Consider the following 17,371-nt stretch of genomic DNA (forward strand, 5'->3'; position numbering starts at 1 on the left):
GTAGCCCTGGTTGTCATGGAACTTGCTTTGTAAATCAGGCTAGCCTTGAACTCAGAGATCTGCCTGCTGGCTTTAAAGCCATGTGCCACCACCACCCAGCCTATGATTTTTATTTTCTAACAAGAATTTAACTATGAATTGGACAGTTTCTAAGCAATTCCTTTCTCATCAGGGTTCTGGTTCCATTTGGTATATTCACTTTTATACTCAGTAAAAGTTGCTTCTTGGTTCCACTATGATCTCTGGGATAGAGTATACCACAGCCAGCCTCAGGGAGGAAACTGTAACTTGGAGAAAGGGAAGAGGGTTATCCTAGTTAAAGAGAGCAGGGAGTGTGTTTTAGTAAACGTACTATCCCATGATTTTACTGGCAAGTGAGAGGTGATATTGAATAGATAATTAGAGGTGACACAGCCTTGTGACTGGTTGGGAAACTTGCTCTTCATGTGTTGTTCCTTAGATTCGGAGAAGAAACTGTCACTTCTGTCCGAGGAGCAGCAGGCAGCCAGCGCTTTAGTTGAGACCATCAAGCAGAGTATTCAGCAGAATGACGTTCTGAAGCCCATCAGCCTGCTTTCCCAGCACACCAAGCCAGACCGGAAAAGACAAAGGTGACGATCTCAGTGTGCCTTGCTTGATGCCACTTGTTGTAATGTTTTATGGTGTATGGGTGGTTTTGCTTTTGTTTTGTTTTTGACTTTTTACTGATTCTTTGTGAATTTTCCATCATACATCTTAATCTTATTCTTTTCCCAAGCCCTTTGTACCCACCCTTTGCCCTTGCAACCTCCCTGCCAAAAAAAAGGAAAAAACCCAACTTCATTGTCGAAGCTGCGATGTGTCACAGTGTGTCCCACAGTACACCCCTTTGTTCACACTGCTTTACTTGCAAATGATCATGGCTTTGAGTAACTGGTCTGGCTCGAGGCCTCTGCCTCCTGCTGCACTGTCAGTGCTGGGTCCTCACTGGGACTCCCCTCAGCTATCCTGCAGCCTTGGCTCTGTGGGACAGGCCCTTCCCACACTCCAGCAGTTCATAGATGGGGCAGATGTTGGCATGGGCCAACTCAGGGCCTGGGCTGTAGCTCAGCCGATCAGCCAGCCAGCTCTCCTGCACCCACTCTATTAGTGCAAGCTCTCCAGCACATTCCTGCCTAGTAGCTCACCCACTGCCACAGCCAGCAAGGGGCAGAGCCAGCCCTCTGGCTCTCATGCCCTCAGGGCCAACTAACTCAAGCCTAACTGGCAGGGCCAGTTCTCTCTGCTGCCCAGGCAGGAAGGTGCAGGGCCTGCTCTCCCAAAGGCTGTAGCTGCTGAGCCACAGGACCAGTTCTCCCACAAGAGGCAGAGGGGGAACATGTCTCTCACATCCACGCCACACATGGCATACAAGTAGCAGGGCAACACTCCTGTACTCATGCCCTTAGGGCAGGCTCACCTGCAACCTCCACAACCAAGGCCAGCTCTTTTGTGCTTTTTGGGCAAGTTGTGGGGCTCCCCTGAGTAGTGTAGCTGGCGATGGATGGGGATAGCTCTGCACGGCCCTCAGACATCAATATTGCCCCAGGTGGCAGCCCAGACGAGGCATGTCTGCCTGGCCTTTGGTAGTAACAGCCCCCCTCAACCTAACCACCACAGGTCCCCAGCTACAGAGCCACAGACCCAGACATGGCCTTAGGTGGCATCGCCAGCTACTCCCATCAGGCTGTTCCTTACTGCCCTCAGGCCTCCAGCGCCACCTACTTCACTGTGCACACGTCCTTCTGCTTCTCACTGACTTGTTCCTCTTAGTGGCGCCAGCGGCCTCTGGGTGTCTGGGTCATCTCAGGAGTGCAGTTGCCCTGCCTTTGCCGTGCGGCACTGGGAAGGGTTTGTCTCAGGCTAGCGTTGCCTGCCCAGGCCACATGAGCGTGTATGTTATTTTTAATGCCTCTGATTGTAAAAGAAATGCATGTTATTCAAATATATGCATTCATATCTGATCACAAATGTACAGTAAGTCAGAGAGTATAGCTTAAATCTTAGCAAGGTAAGTTATTGATGATGAAAGTTTATGGTCTATATTGGAAATGTTTCTCCTCTTCACTGGAGCTCTGTGAATTTCTAAACTTGGATATGCTAAAGAGGACTTATGCTATCTTGTGGTCACCACACAGTTTTTTCTTAGTAGATAAAAAGATTATGAAATTAGAAGTAGAATTGGCTTAGGAAAGATATATAAATAGTGAAGAATCAGGTATTAGTCTCTCCTGCTGAGCCTTTTGCCAGGATCTCTACACACTCCCATCTTGACTAAGTGAATTTTGCTTTGGAAGCTTTGAAAAGAGGGTGCAATTACATCAAGCATCAGGAATTCCCAGGACCATCCTATGGTTTCTCTTTCTTTCTCTTCCTTTCTTTCTTTCTTCCTTCTTTTTGTTTGTTTTGGTTTGTTGTTGTTGTTGTTTTGTTGTGGTTTTTTTTTTGTTTGTTTTTTGTTTTTGAGACAAGATTTCCCTTGGCTGGCCTGGAAGCAAGGTTGGCCTTGAACCCACAGAGATCCACCTGTCTCTGCCTCCAGAGTACTGAGATGAAAGGTGTGTGCCACTGTACATCGGTTCCCAGAGTCCTCTTAGGGGCTTCTTACTCATGGCCACTTGGAAGGTGACCTGAGAAGTGACAGGGCAAGAACTCACTGACAGCTAATGGCACACTTAGCACCTCACTGCTGAAGCCTCAAGCCTCAGGAGCGGCTTACTTCATGCATTTGTAGTTGGAGTGCAGAGAAGGATTTGCATGTCATTTTACTGTTTCTTCTTCGAGATATAATTAGAATTTGCATTACTTCCTAAATTATTTATTTTTGGATACAATCTGGCCTTGAACTCCTTATTGTCCTGCCCCTATCACCAAAGTGCTGGGATTATAGGTATGTGCCAGCAGCACAGTAAATTCATTTTGCAAGACAACCTCATTATTTTATTTTATGTGCATTAGTGTTTCGCCTGCATGTATATCGTGTGAGGGTATCAAATCTAAGAGTTAAGAGTTATGAACTAAGCTAGCCATGGTAGCGCACACCTTTAATCCCAGCACTCAGGAGGCAGAGGTAGGCAGATCGCTGTGAGTTCGAGGCCAGCCTGGTCTACAAAGCAAGTCCAGGACAGCCATGGCTACACAGAGAGATCCTGTCTCAAAAAACCAAAAAAAAAAAAAAAAAAAAAAAAAAGCCCAACTGCCATGTGGGGTCTGGGAACTGAATAATATTTGTCATGCTAGATAAAGGCTAGACTTTGGCCCTCATGCATGCTGAATATAAACAGTACCACTGTGCCATATAACCATAGAGCAGTAGTACTGGTGTTCAAACCAGGGAAGGCCTTGTACGTGTTCAGCCAGGACTGTGCGATTGAGCTACATCTCCCAACCCCCATTAACTTTTTTGTTTTTTTGTTTTATGAGACAGGGTTTCTCTGTTTAGCCTTGGCTGTCCTAGACTCACTTGCTAGACCAGGCTGGCCTCGAATTCACAACTATCTGCCTGCCTCTGCCTCCTCAGTGCTGGGATGAAAGGGTGTGTGCCACCATGCCTGGCTTAACTTTTTAAAATAAAGTTTAAATTTTGAATTAGAGGCTCATAAGATATTTTTTACATAGTTTAGTGTATCCTTCAACCAGCTTCCTCAAAGATACCGCACATACCTGAGGTGTTTCATTAAAGCAGGAATTAATTGCATGGCTATTAGCCACGTATAGAACTGAATGTTTTCACTGTGCACTGCCAGGTGTACTGGTTCATATATGTAATCTCAGCACTTAGGCCAAGACAGGAAGATGGCCAAGAGTTTGCAGCCAGTCTAAACTACACAGTGAGCTCCATCTACCGTGGCTAGAGCAAGCCGCTGTCACAAAGAAGACCCAAGCCAAAATCTCTGCCTGCGTATGTTTTGTCTGCTTTTTGCTTATTTTGTTTGTTTTGCTGGCTACTTCAGAATATTTCTCTCTTTTTTTTAATAGGAGTTTATACAGAGAAATCCTTTTCTTATCATTAGTGTCTCTTGGAAGAGAAAACATTGATATTGGTAAGTTGATTAATGAGGAATTATTGAGTTTTTAGTTTTATTTTCTAAGTTGAAGGATTTTGTTGTTGTTGTTGTTGTTGTTTTTAAATGAAGCTGGTGGAACTGTTATATCACATGACTAGCATAAAAGGATGTGGATTCATTCACCAGTACTAAAAACAAAAGAAAACGTAGCTGGTGTGAGTAAATAGTTGCCTTTCAAAAGATAGCAGTGTGATCAGCTAAGCTTCCTACTTCCGCCATCATACCATGCCTTCTGTACCATTGTGGAACTGTAAACTAAAATAAAGCCTTTCTTTAAAAAAAAAAAAGAAAGAAAGAAAGAAAGAAAGAAAAGAAGAAAAAAAGCTGGCCTTGGTGCATACCTGTATTCTTTGCACCCGGGGCCTAAGACTGGAGGACCACAAGTTGGAGGGTACTGTGAGTTGTAAGACTGTCTTAAAACAAAACAGCAATGGGGCTGGAGAGATGGCTCAGAGGTTAAGAGCACTGTCTGCTCTTCCAGAGGTCCTGAGTTCAATTCCCAGCAATTACATGGTGGCTCACAACCATCTATAATGTGATCTAATGCCCTCTTCTGGCATACAGGTGAACATGGAGGCAGAGCACTGTATACATAATAAATAAATTTAAAAACAAAAACAGCAGGTGAGGGGACTCACTGAGTAAAGGCCACCTGTCACCAGGCCTGATAATCTGGGTTTTCTCCCAAGAACCCACATAATGGAAGGAGAGAACTGAGTCCATCAAATTGCCCTCTGACTTCCACACGTATTCTGTGGCATGTATTCTCCACTCTACCCCAAAAATATGAATTTAAAAACATACTAAATAATTACGAGGTAATATAATTTATGTTCCATGACTCAGTATAAGATTTCCGATACATAGCTTTTGTTACACTAACATTACAACTGCGTTTTTGAAAATGTCTTTCAGAGGCTTTTGACAATGAATATGGACTCGCATACAGAAGTCTGTCTTCAGAGATTCTTGAAAAGTTACAGAAAATCGATGCCCCACCAAGTGTCAGTATGGAGTGGTGCAGGAAGTGTTTTGGAGCGCCTCTCATTTAAATAAGATTTATGCAAATGTTGGTAGAATACCAGGGGACTAGATCCTGTCTGGAAATTTTCTGGTTTTCCCAGATGGTTACTTGGTGAAAGCTGAAATGAAGTAATTCTTGGGGATAAAATGCAAATGAACTGTAATTCATACTGAATCATCTCATAATATAAAATACCACTCAATTCCCTGAGGTTTACTGATGTTGAAGATTTTCAATTCTTGACCTATTTCTCTGCCTCTGCTGAAAACAAACAGAAACTACTTTTGTATTTCACAGTATGTGTGACAGAAATAATGAAATTGTTATCTTCCCAGATAATTTGCTTCTATTGATGCTGTCTGGCTGGGGAATGGCAAATTAAATTTGCCTAACCCAAAAACAAAAGAAATACTACAATTGTAAGGGTAACTGTGTATGACTGTATGTGTGGGGCTATGTAGTAGGTATGTGTATGTGTCTATTTATTAAAACACTGAGACTGCATGTTGCAGTAGTTTTCTGAAGGCCTCATTTCTCAGTAAATGACCACTAGTCAGCAGTCCAAACACATCTAAGTCTTAACTGCTTCCCTGTGGCTTAAAATTTTATATCTTCACCTCTAAATTATGTAGTATGTTGCTTAGTAGGTTGTTTTGGATAGCCAGGTGTTCCTTCCCTTTTGCAGTAGGTTGTATTTTGGATATCCAGGTGTCCCTGTCCAAGTCAATCTGCAGTGCTTTCATTGGAGCCCAACAGATGAAATGAAACTTTGTAACCTAACAAATTTTTCCAGAATATTCTTAAAATCCTAATGGATATAGTCTCTTGACCCTGAAATCTTTATGCAGGCAGGCCACTTGTTGGTCCTGATCACTTTTTATAATCCTGGTTTCACGGGAAGCAGAGGCAGGAGCATCTCAAGTTCAAGGACAGCCTGAACAATTTTTGGTGAGCCTGTCTCAAAAAGTTGAAAGGTCTGGGAATATAGCTCAGTGGGAGAGCACTTGCCTAGCACACACGAGGCCCTAGGTTCTGTTCCTCGTACCACAAAAAGAAATAAAACCTGTGGGATGGAGAATTTGCACTGCACATAAAAGTTTTATTCTTGTACAATATTTTGATTTATATGCTTGTGAATAAGTGTGTATTTGTAAATATTGGGTTGGGCTTTTTTTTTAGGTTGAATCAATTAAGTCTTAAAACCTTAAAGCTTATTAAGCTTATTGCCAGTAGGTTTAAGAAAAATCATGACCTCACATGCCCCAACTTGACCTAAATTGTGTGTTTTGTTTAAAACACCCATTTAAGAACAGCAGTTTGCCTTAGCTGTGTGGTTTAGAAAACAGTGGTTATGTGTGCACCTACAGTAATGGTGCAGATAACTAAACCAACTGACACATACTTACCTCAGTATGGTACACATTAATAACATGAATCACTTCCACGTGGTGGGAACTTTTTAAAATTATGTACCAACATTTCAATGTTTAGTTTGACTTTCCCGAATTCTAATCTGAATTTGTGTTAAGTGAAAAGTTTTATCAGAAATTTTGTAAAGCCTTTATTACATCAAAATTTGATCTTTTATGGTTTCAAATACCTATTTTTACAGCTTATACCTTAGCATTTATTGGCCCAACAAATTTTGAAAATATCTTACATATATATAATTAAAGTTGAATAAAAAGGAAAATCTCAAACTTGGTGTTGTCTGTTGCATTTCTAAAGCTGCTACAATCTTTAGGACTTTTTTTGAGGGGGGTTGTGAGATCGTTTCATGCTTAAATAAAGTTATACCTTTTGATTTTTTCAGAAACTTCAGTCTTTACTACCATTTCTCTTCATAGGAACCAGTATCTTATGTTGCTTTTCAAGACAGTTCTGTGCATCTCTGCTGTCCTGGAGCTTGCTCTGTGCATCAGGCTGATCTAGACTTATTTATACACTGTGACCCATCTCTCCACCCCCTTTGTTCAATATTTTTGTTTTGTTTTTTTGGTTTTTCGAGACAGGGTTTCTCTGTGTAGCCTTGGATGTCCTGGACTCGATTTATAGACCAGGCTGGTCTTGAACTCAGATACCCGCCTACCTCTGGGATTAAAGTGTGCAGCAGCACACCCTGCTTTCTCCAGTGCCCTTACAGAGAAGTACCAATCATATTTATAGGACAGTCTAGGCTTAATGGTTTACAACTACAAACCTAGGATTTGAGAGTTGAGGATCTTGAGTTTGATGCCGGCCTGGGCTATAGGACACTTAAGAAGTCCTGGTATCAGCCGGGCGTGGTGGCGCACGCCTTTAGTCCCAGCACTCGGGAGGCAGAGGCAGGCGGATCGCTGTGAGTTCGAGGCCAGCCTGGTCTACAAAGGGAGTCCAGGACAGCCAAGGCTACACAGAGAAACCCTGTCTCAAAAAAGACAAAAAAAAAAAAAAAAAAAAAAAAAAAAAAAAGAAGTCCTGGTATCTTTTTAAAATATTATTTATACAACATTCTGCCTGCATGCCAGAAGAAGAGCCAGATCTCATTATAGATGGCTGAGCCAGTTGCTGGAAACTGAACTCAAGGATTTTGGAAGAGCAGATGGAGCTTAACCTTTGAGCTGCCTCCCCAGCCCCACTGGCATACAGTCTGTTGTCATGTACCTAGTTTAAGGTCCTACTATGGATCAAGTATGAAATCTGATCATGAACGAGCAAACCATGAGGTTGTTACTGCATCCTTACAATTAGAAACCAGGGAGGCAGAAGCAGGATCACTCTGAGTTCAAGGCCAGCCTGGTCTACAAAGTGAGTCCAGGACAGCCAAGGCTACAAAGAAACCGTCTCGAAAAATAAACAAAAGGCGGCAGGGTGTTCTGTACAATTCACCACATAAGAACTTACCTCAAGGAAGTATCCCTTTTTGCTTTCCGTTCAGCAGCAGAGGTTGAAGCTTTCTATGTAGAATCTGGGTCTTTGTACTACTTTTGGGCCTTACTTTAAACTTTCCTAGGCAAAGAGCGAGTGGCTTACTCTGAATTTAAGATACCGTACCTGAAAATTCTGCTTCTCACCGGGTGTGGTGGCTCACACCTTTAATCCTAGCACTTGGCAGACAGGCAGGGGGACTGCTGAGTTCAAGGCCCTGCTCCTTCCAGTCATGGTGAGAGGCGGAGACTAGCTTAGTCTACATAGTTGACTGGACAATCAGGCTGCCTTAGGAAAATCCTTAAAAGTCAAAGTTGAGCATGTTAGCCCCTCTAATCCCAGTACTAAGGCTGAAGCAGAACTTTTGACTTCAGGCCAGCCCAGACTACTTAAGACTTCAAAAACCATAGGACCACTGTCCTCTAAAGACGACGCCTGGACAAGAGCTATGGTGACTAGCTCCAGCCCGAGAACAGGATGGAACAACTGCCACAAGCAGGTCAAGATGTAAAGTTGTAGACCAAGTGCTACAGAGATGATTTAGTTCCAGTGCACACAGGCAGAATGCGCTTTGTGTATGAGCATTAAGCTGTACTTAATATTGTCTTCAGCAGCCTGCACTACGTCTTGGCACATGACTTCAGACAGAATGGCTGAATTACCAATGCAGTGAGCCAACTTATGTTTAGCAAAGGGTGGTATTTTGTGGCATTGGTCTTACAATTCGAACCGGTTACCTAGCCTCAAATCCTAACACCCCTTTAAACTTGTTTAGTCTCTTCTATACACTTCTAAAAAATCCAGTTTTATGACTTCTAAATGGGGCAGGGACTAAAAGCATCTAATTTTAAAAGAAAACACTTTGCTTATATTCTAGCAGTCCAGAATATGTATTCCAATTTCTATGACTGACTTCTTTCCCTCCATTTATCTAGTTATACTATCAATAAAAAGCCAATAAAGGAGATTCAAGGCATGATCATTTATTTGTTACTCTTAAAGACTTATTTTTGACTGGACTCAGACTTAGAAGTAGAAGCTCTCAGCGAGGACAGCCTACGTCTCTTCGCAATCTGTTCCTGGCGTTTTTCTTTGGCTTCCTAAAGAAAATTAAAAAAAAAAAAACAGTTAAGGCTTTATGTGGGTTTAAAATGCAAATGCAATGGCGTTCTTGCATTCTTGTTAAACCATCTTACTTTCATTCTCTTAGCCAAAAGTTTAGCGTATTCTGCAGCCTCCTCCTTGTTTTTCTTAGTACGCTGTTTCTTCAGAGCTATGCGTCGGCGTTTGTGTTGCAGGACACGGGGAGTGACAAGACGCTGAATCTTGGGTGCTTTAGTCCTGGGCTTCTTACCTAAAATTCCAAATAAGTGATCATGTCTCACTATCCTTGTTAGATGGATAGGCCCAGGAGTATGACACAATTCTTACTAACAGTCCCAACATCAGTGATGTACTCAAAATACTTTTACATGTGTTACTCTGGCTTGTGGTCCTCGTTATAATCTCATATACTTTCAATCTCCCATTTCTGCTTGACTATTTGCAGATAGATTCTGACTACTTAGTATTGTCTAGGGTTAAGTTACTATTAGCTTTTTGTTTGTGCTGGACTCTTTGTAGACCAGGCTGGCCTCAAACTCAGAGATCCACCTGCTTCTGCCTCCTGAGCGCTGGGATTTCAGGCACATACCACCAAGCCTGACTCACTTTTAAACCTTTTACAGACTAAGTTACACACTTTCTCTAGTACAACACTTGTAATACATTGTATCCTGGGTTCTTTGTATTTAATGCAAATGCTACACTTTCTACAGAAACACTAACATCCTGTCGCTGATGCTGCAGACCTTCACTAACTAGCATGCTGCCTAACAATTATTTACACCCCCAAATCCCAAACAGTTCCCTTATAAATGATAAAACCTTTCTCCTGATTTTCACAATACATATCCCAAAGATGAAAAATACCAGTCATTCATCAGTAGAGGAAGCATTTCTATAGTCCAAAGCACCACTAAGTTTGAACCTGATCTCCCCAAAACATAAATGAGCATAGTCTCCTGTAAAAATGTCCTTTGACACCCCCACATACACAAAATGCTATTAAATTTTTTCAAGTGTATTAAAATGAGAATCCTTTTAAAATCTCATTTTCTAATCCATGTTACTAACCTCAAAGCCATGACCTTAATTGCCTGGTAAGTCAGCCTCCAGGCAAGGAATGTTGCTGCAACAGCACAAAATGCCCCTGAATCTCTTACCTTCCTTGTTTAAGGGCTTTCTGACAACATATTGGCGGACATCATCTTCTTTAGAGAGATTGAAGAGCTTTCGGATTCTGCTAGCTCTTTTAGGTCCCAGCCGGCGAGGCACAGTAGTGTCTGTCAGTCCAGGAATATCTTTCTCTCCTTAGAGAAACAATCAGAACAAAGACATTCAATTCTTACCATCCTCATAAAGCAACATTTAATTGGCAGTCCACAATTGTACTAGTTAGGAAACCAGTTTATTGATCACCAAGTAGACAATCCCAGCCAAAAACTATTTGGGCTGAGGTGCTGGTGAAAGCCTTTACTCCCAAAGCCCAGGAGGCAGAGGAGGGATCTGGTTCCAGGGCAACCAAATTTCAACAAAATAACAAAAGCGTTACCTTTTTTCACAATGACCAAGTTGAGAACACTCAGGTTGGCATCCACAATGCATCCGCGAACAGACTTGCGCTTCCTCTCTCCAGTTCTCCTTGGTCTATAACAAGAATGCCCCTTACTCAAGAGCAGGCGCACTCTACCGTGGGTCAAAACGCCCTGCTTCATGGGAAAGCCTTGTTTGTCGTTCCCACCGCTGATCCGGACCACGTAACCCTGCGTCGGACACAAAATAGTACATTTACTAGTTCTGTTCCAATCTATAATACATATATGTGTATACACACACACACACACACGCGCGCGCGCGCGCTTAGCCTCACTAGTGAAGAGTAACTGAGACCAGTTTCAACTTCTCACGTTTTATCTTCATTTCCAAGTCTACTAAGGAAATTCTCCTTTTCTTACACTCCTCACCACCAGGTTTTACAACGAACATGAAGGTCTTTTAAGACCCTGAATTACAACAAGCGTGACCAGAACTGTGATCCAAGCAGCAACTCCTCTTGGCGCCTCCCCCGCCAACCCCTGCTGTTTGGACCTCAAGTCCACAAACCGACCCTATTAACGCAACTTAAGCGACCGCGAGCAGCGACTCTACCTTCCATTCTTCACCCAGAGCATCAGCAGCTACTTCCGTGGCCATGCGCTTCTCATAGAACGTTCGAAGCTTGCGCTCATCGTCCACTTCAATGAGTTTCTGACAGCCGGTGGCAGGGAAGGAGATATTCAGCTAGGAGTTTAAGGGAGAGAGGGGAGGAGAAAGAAAAACCTTAGGAAACGACATAATTCAGTCGCAGAACGTCTGGTGCAGCTCCCAGACACAGCAGAAAATTCAAGGCACGGGATCCTCACGCCCTGCAAAACTGAACATGGGTATGGACCACGTTAACGGGGCAGGTTTCCCTCCAGCTCTGCGGAATGCGCCGAGGACGCCAGATCTCGGGCCGCAGAGCCGGGTCGGCACGGCACAGGCTCGGCCGCAGGTCCGCATGTGCCGGGCCGGGCGCCGCCATTGCGCTACGTCCGCCACTCCAACTCCGCCATCGGCCGCCATCCGCCCTCCCAGGGGCCCCGAGCCCAGCAGAGCGAGCGTCCTCCTGCCTCAGAGCCCTCGCCTACTAGTGCCGGGCTTGCAAACGCCCGACGCCGGGGCCATGCTGCTCTCTGGGACTCCAACCGCCTCTCTCAACCCCGGCCGCCGCTCCCTACCTTCATCTTGACACAGCCGACCGCCTAGGAGGCGCCACGAAAAAGAGGCCTGACTTCCGCTTAGCCCAGGTCACATAGCGCTCTCGACTCTCGCGAGACTCGCCTGTGCTGGAAACGGCGGAAGTGAGCCCGGGAGGGGGCGGTACTTCCGGGGGTGGGATTCTAGAATACCTAGAGGTACGTTCGTGATATCGTCTTTCTTTAGCATCCTGCGTCTTCCTGGTGACGGGGTGTCTGGATTGGTCATTTACCGTGAGGGTTAGCCGCTTCCTAGTTAACCTTTTCCGTGTCAGCCTAGAGTGTCTGGTCCTCTGAGAAGCCGAATCTCGGTTTCCGACCCTGGTTTCGAGAATTTTCGGTCGGGCTGGGCTATCCTTCATCTCCGAGAAAGATTTCCGGTTCAGAATCTTGTCCCAGTCCAGCGACTGACATCAAGAAACCCTGAAAGCCACACTTGGTCTGCGTCCATCAGAGCGACTCCTGTATTGGCCGCACCGCAGAAGCCAAGCAGTTAGGTTTTACCTAGCACAGACAACCATCAGATGCCTCGGACGCTTTCTGCTTTCTCTTCTGCCGTCTTTTCCTCTTTTGCATGGGGGGTGTGCGCGGGGTGGGGGGCGGTGATTGGAGATTGAACCTAGAGCCCCCTGTCACCTCAACTCTTGTTTCCTTTTTCTCTTCCTTTCTTTTTGTTGTTGGTTTGTTTTTCCGAGACAGGGTTTCTCTGTGTAGCCTTGGCTGTCCTGAACTCGCTTTGTAGACCAGGCTGGCCTCGAACTCGCAGAGATCCTTCTGCCTCTGCCTCCACGAGTGCGGGACCAGACCCCAGAGCGCCGCCGCCCCCTGGCTTCAGCTCTTTTTCAAGATACAAATTAACACCACTTCTGTGCTTCTGGTGTTTATTTCAGTTACATACTGTTCTGTTCAAACTGATTTTTTGTTCTTGAGACAAAGTGTCTTTGTATAGCCCTGGCTGTCCTGAAATTTCCTATGTACACCATACTAGCCTCCAACTTTTTTTGTTCTTCCCTAGTTTTTAGAGACAGGGTTTCTCTTTGTAGTCCTGGGTGTCCTGGAACTCACCCTGTAGACCAGGCTGGCCTGGAACTCAGAGATCCGCCTGCCTCTGCCTCTCAACCCCTGGGATTAAAGGCGTGGGCCACTGTCACAGGGCTAGCTGGCCTCAAACTCTATCCTGCTACTGCCTTTCTAGTGCCAGGATGGACTTAGAGGCATGAGCCACCAAGCAGCTCTTCAACACCTAAGAGTCACTAGCTAATGTCATGTAAATCGATTAATCACCTCGGAAACGTTCCTAAACCATAGTGCCTAAAATAGGCTCTCTTCTTCCTCTGGTGTAGCACTGATTTTATGTTAATTGTTCATTACACATAAATGATTGAATGGTCTGCCCCTGTACTAGATGATACATTCATTCAGAGCTCAAGCTCTTAGTTCAAGCATATTCAAGATGCAGCTAAGTACATGACACAAAATAAGAATGTGTTCAGGCCAAATGGTGGTGGAGCACACCTTTAATCCCAGCTCGGGAGGCAGAAGCAGGCAGATCTCTGTGAGTTCAAGGCCAGCCTGGTCTACAGTGCTAGTCCAGGACAGCCAGCCAGAGCTACACAGAGAAGCACTGTCTTGAAAAAAAAAATTAAAATGTGTTCTGTAGGTTTTTGGTTTTTTTATTTTTATTTATTTTTTATTTATTCTTTTATTTTTATTTTTTTTTATTTTATTTTTGGTTTTTCGAGACAGGGTTTCTCTGTGTGGCTGTGGCTGTCCTGGACTCACTTTGTAGACCAGGCTGGCCTTGAACTCACATCGATCCACCTGCGAGTGCTGGGATTAAAGGTGTGCACTACCACGCCCGGCTTATTTTTGTAGTTCCTAGTTGTACCAAAAGATGCAGGGAAGGGGTAAACTACATATTTTGATCAGTCCTCTAAAACATTCCTGGGATAAGCAGGCAACTCCATTAACAATGTATTGTAACATAACATCTATTTTTAAGGGTCTAGCTGTGTATCCCTCATTGACCTAGAATCCAGTATGTAGACTGGCCTGGACAACCTAGAGACTCACTTGCCTCTGTCCCCCACTGCTGGGATTAAAGGCCAGCTGGGCATGGTGGGGCACGCCTTTAATCCCAGCACTCGGGAGGCAGAGGCGAGTGGATCGCTGTGAGTTTGAGGCCAGCCTGGTCTACAAAGCGAGTCCAGGACAGGCAAGGCTAACACAGACTCTGTCTCGAAAAACAGTTTGTTTCTTGTTTTGCTTGTTTGAGACAGGGTTTCTCTGTGATACCTTGGCTATCCTTGACTTGCTTTGTAAATTATGCCGTCCTCAAACTCACAGAGATCTGCCTGCCTGTGCTCTCTGAGTGCTGAGATTACAGGCATGCACCACTGCACCTGGCTAATAGGTCTGTTTTCAACTTTTGAAGAATTTCAGTGTCTTCCCACCCCCACCCCACCCCCCACCCCACCCCCACCCCCCCGCAAGCAGGGTTTCTCTGTGTCACCCTGGCTGTCCTGGACTCACTTTGTAGACCAGGCTGGCCTCGAACTCACGCCAGTCCATCTGCCTCTGCTTCCCGAGTGCTGGGATTAAATGCACCATGGCCAGCACGAATTTCAGTATCTTATGCAATGGCTTTACCAATGGACAGTTCTGCAAAATTTATATATAAAGATTTTATTTTGTTGTTGTTGTTGTTATTATTATTATTATCATCATCATCATCATCATCATCATCATCATCATCATGGATGCCTTGAGCCCTCAGACATCAGAAGGTGTCTGATCCCCTGGCTGTCAACTGCCATGAAGGTGATGGGAATTAAATGCTGGTCTCTGGAAGAACAGCTACTGTTCTTAACCACTGAGCCATCCCTCCAGCCCCTGTTACCTAATTTTACATGTTGCATTGTTAGGCCTGTCATTGTGATGCACACCTCTAGCCCCAGCACTATGGAAGCAGGGACAGGATGATTGCCACAAGTTCTTGCCAGCTTGGACTACATGGTAAATTCCAGGACAGGCAGGAATACATAGTGAGAACCTGTCTCAAGTAGACAAGCAAACAACAGACAAACAAATGATTGGGAGAGGGGGAGCTTGTATGTGATATTGGGGTGTTTTCTGGACACAGGCTTTCAGTCTGTAGTCCAGGCTGATGTCAAACTCAATCTGGTTGCTGAGGTTGACTCCTGACCCTCATGCCTCGACCTCTTAAGGGGAGACCTCTGCCACCACTAGTCTGTTCTTCAAGATCCATCCCTGTTATTTCAGTTCTTGCATTAGGTCATTGGTCCACTTTGAGTTTTGTTTGTTTGTTTCAACCAAGTCAAACTGTGTTGCCCAGGGTGACTTCTTAGCCTCCTTACTTGAACAGTCCTCCTAACCCCAGACTGCCAAGAAGCTACAACTACAAGTCACATGCCATTGAAACCTGTGCAGTGGTTATCCTAATGTGTCTCTCCAGAGGTGAAATCAGCCTCTTTCCCCCACTCCCAGAAAGGCTTCTCTGTGTAGCCTTGGCTGGCCTGGAGATCTGCCTGTCTCTGCTGGGATTGCAGGGTTATGCCACCACCCCCAGCCAGCCTCATTCTTTTGGATGTAGGAATCAAGTTATTCCATCACCACGTGTGATGGGAGCTCTGTCTCACAGCTCTGGCACTCATGGTATGAGTTATCTGCATACTTGACCCGTTTCTTTGGTTTGTATGTCTGGCCAGTGCCAGTTCGCATTGCCTTGATTACCATAATTGTGTAATATTCCTAGAATGGGGCTTGTAATACTAACACTCAGGAAGCTGGGGGGGGGGGGGAAGAGTCACAAATTCCAGGCCAGCCTTCACAACCTAGCAAGACACAACACACACACACACACACACACACACACACACACACACACACACACCACATTATTTATCTAGAGTGGGAATATGGGGCACACAGGGAGACCCTGCTTTCAAACAAAGTAGTGCACACCTTTAATCTTAGCACGCTGAAGGCAGAGGCAGGCAGGTGTGTGTGAGTGTGAGGCCAGCCTGGTCTACAGAGTGTGTTCCAGGTCAGACAGGGCTGTGTAGAGATAACCCTGTCTCAAGAAACTGAAGAGGGGGAAGGAGGGGAGGGGGAGGGGGAATGTGGGCAGAGTCTGGAGCTGGGTGCGCTGTGCTCGTGCGCACTCAGATGTGCTTTGACTTATGTGCTGCTTGGTGGTTATGTAGGATCTGGAACTTGGATGCACACCTATCCCCCAGATCTTGGTTTCTAAATTCTGTGATTTATCCAGAAAACCAAACATTCTCTAGCAGATTTTACTGACTCTAGATCTGGGGCAGATGGACAACACCACACATCTAGAATATTTGTTCCAGAAAGTAATATCTCACAAACTCCTGGATTTATGTTAGAAGGGCAAAGGGGTAAGGGTTTCTGACTGTGGTTATAAAGAAAGCCATGGCATAAATCCTAAATGTGTGCTGTTCTACTTAGCAGCTGGCTTGACGTTTTAAAAATGAGTATCATATGTCTGTCTTGATGCTACCCATCTGCCATCTCTGTAGCACTTAGGAGATGAGGCAGGAAGATCAGGAGTGTAAGGTCAGGGTTAACCTCATAGCAAGTTTGGGGCCTTGGTCTCTCCATTTCTCTGAGTTGCTTTCATGAACACCTGTGGGTGCCAAAGTCCATGGCTGTTCCAGTTCCTTATGTAAGATAGCATTGAGTCCTGCACATATCCGACTTCCTGTGTACCGCCTAATACAGTACAAATGCTACGTGAATAGTAGTTATATTCTTAGAAAAGTAATGGCAAGAGAAAGTCTGCAAATATTTACTATGTGTGCAAGTTTGTCCTCAACTTTTCAAGATTGTTCTATCTAGAAAGTTTACCAGCCTCTAGGATCTTTGCTTAAGGTTCCAAACCCAGGTTGAACTTGCTGCAGAGAAGAGATGGAGGCTTGAACCTGGTGCCGAGCAACTGTTGTGAATTTGTTCAAAGATGCTGGACCGCCCTGAGGAAGAGTTCTCAGCATCATTCCAGGGGCATGTGCTATGCACCTGCTCCACTCTGATCTAGGCCAGAGGTCAGAAATACAGATAGAAAGTACTGATCTTTGCTTTCAAGCAATGTCTTCTCTAATGAAACAAGAGGCTCCAGATAGTGGAAGCCTGTAGTCTCAGTACAGGGAAGGCTGGAGCAGGAAGATCACAAGTTCGAGGCTGACTTCAGCTATGGAGTAAGTTCTAGGACAGCCTGAGTAATTTAAGAGAAAGACCTTGTCTTGAAATTTAAAATGCAAAAGGTGGGGGTGGGGTGTAAGCTGGGGACTAGGGCTGAAGCTGAATAGAAAACTGCATGGGACCCAGGGTTTGATCCCAGAACTGGAGAGGACAGAAGCAATGACAAGAGGGATGGAGGCAGGCAGGCGTAGAACGGAGAAATTTCAAAGTAAACTAAATACAGCAAAAGCAGG

General features: G+C 44.8%; 2 protein-coding genes across 6 annotated transcripts in view; one reads left to right on the forward strand and one right to left on the reverse strand.

Annotated features, from left to right (window-relative positions):
• DENND4C (DENN domain containing 4C) overlaps positions 1 to 6,809 on the forward strand; it is a 104,691-nt gene extending 97,882 nt beyond the window's left edge. For all 5 annotated transcript variants that reach the window (XM_084794643.1, XM_084794640.1, XM_084794641.1 and 2 more), the window contains 3 exons: positions 461 to 611; positions 3,997 to 4,061; positions 5,001 to 6,809. In XM_084794643.1, the coding sequence (XP_084650769.1) occupies positions 461 to 611; positions 3,997 to 4,061; positions 5,001 to 5,137 (353 nt within the window). In that variant the 3' untranslated portion in view covers positions 5,138 to 6,809. The remainder of the gene's footprint in view (positions 1 to 460; positions 612 to 3,996; positions 4,062 to 5,000) is intronic.
• Positions 6,810 to 8,983: 2,174 nt separating this feature from the next.
• RPS6 (ribosomal protein S6) lies at positions 8,984 to 12,018 on the reverse strand. The gene is made up of 6 exons (XM_084794666.1): positions 11,877 to 12,018; positions 11,266 to 11,397; positions 10,670 to 10,880; positions 10,281 to 10,427; positions 9,213 to 9,370; positions 8,984 to 9,116 (listed from the first exon to the last, which is right to left on the reverse strand). The coding sequence occupies exons 1-6, from the start codon at positions 11,880 to 11,882 to the stop codon at positions 9,021 to 9,023; spliced, it is 750 nt and encodes a 249-aa protein (XP_084650792.1). The 5' UTR covers positions 11,883 to 12,018; the 3' UTR covers positions 8,984 to 9,020.
• Between the last annotated feature and the right edge of the window lie 5,353 nt (positions 12,019 to 17,371).

The sequence above is a fragment of the Acomys minous genome (genome assembly GCF_964271855.1).
Source record: "Acomys minous genome assembly, chromosome: 1".
NCBI lineage: Eukaryota > Metazoa > Chordata > Mammalia > Rodentia > Muridae > Acomys > Acomys minous.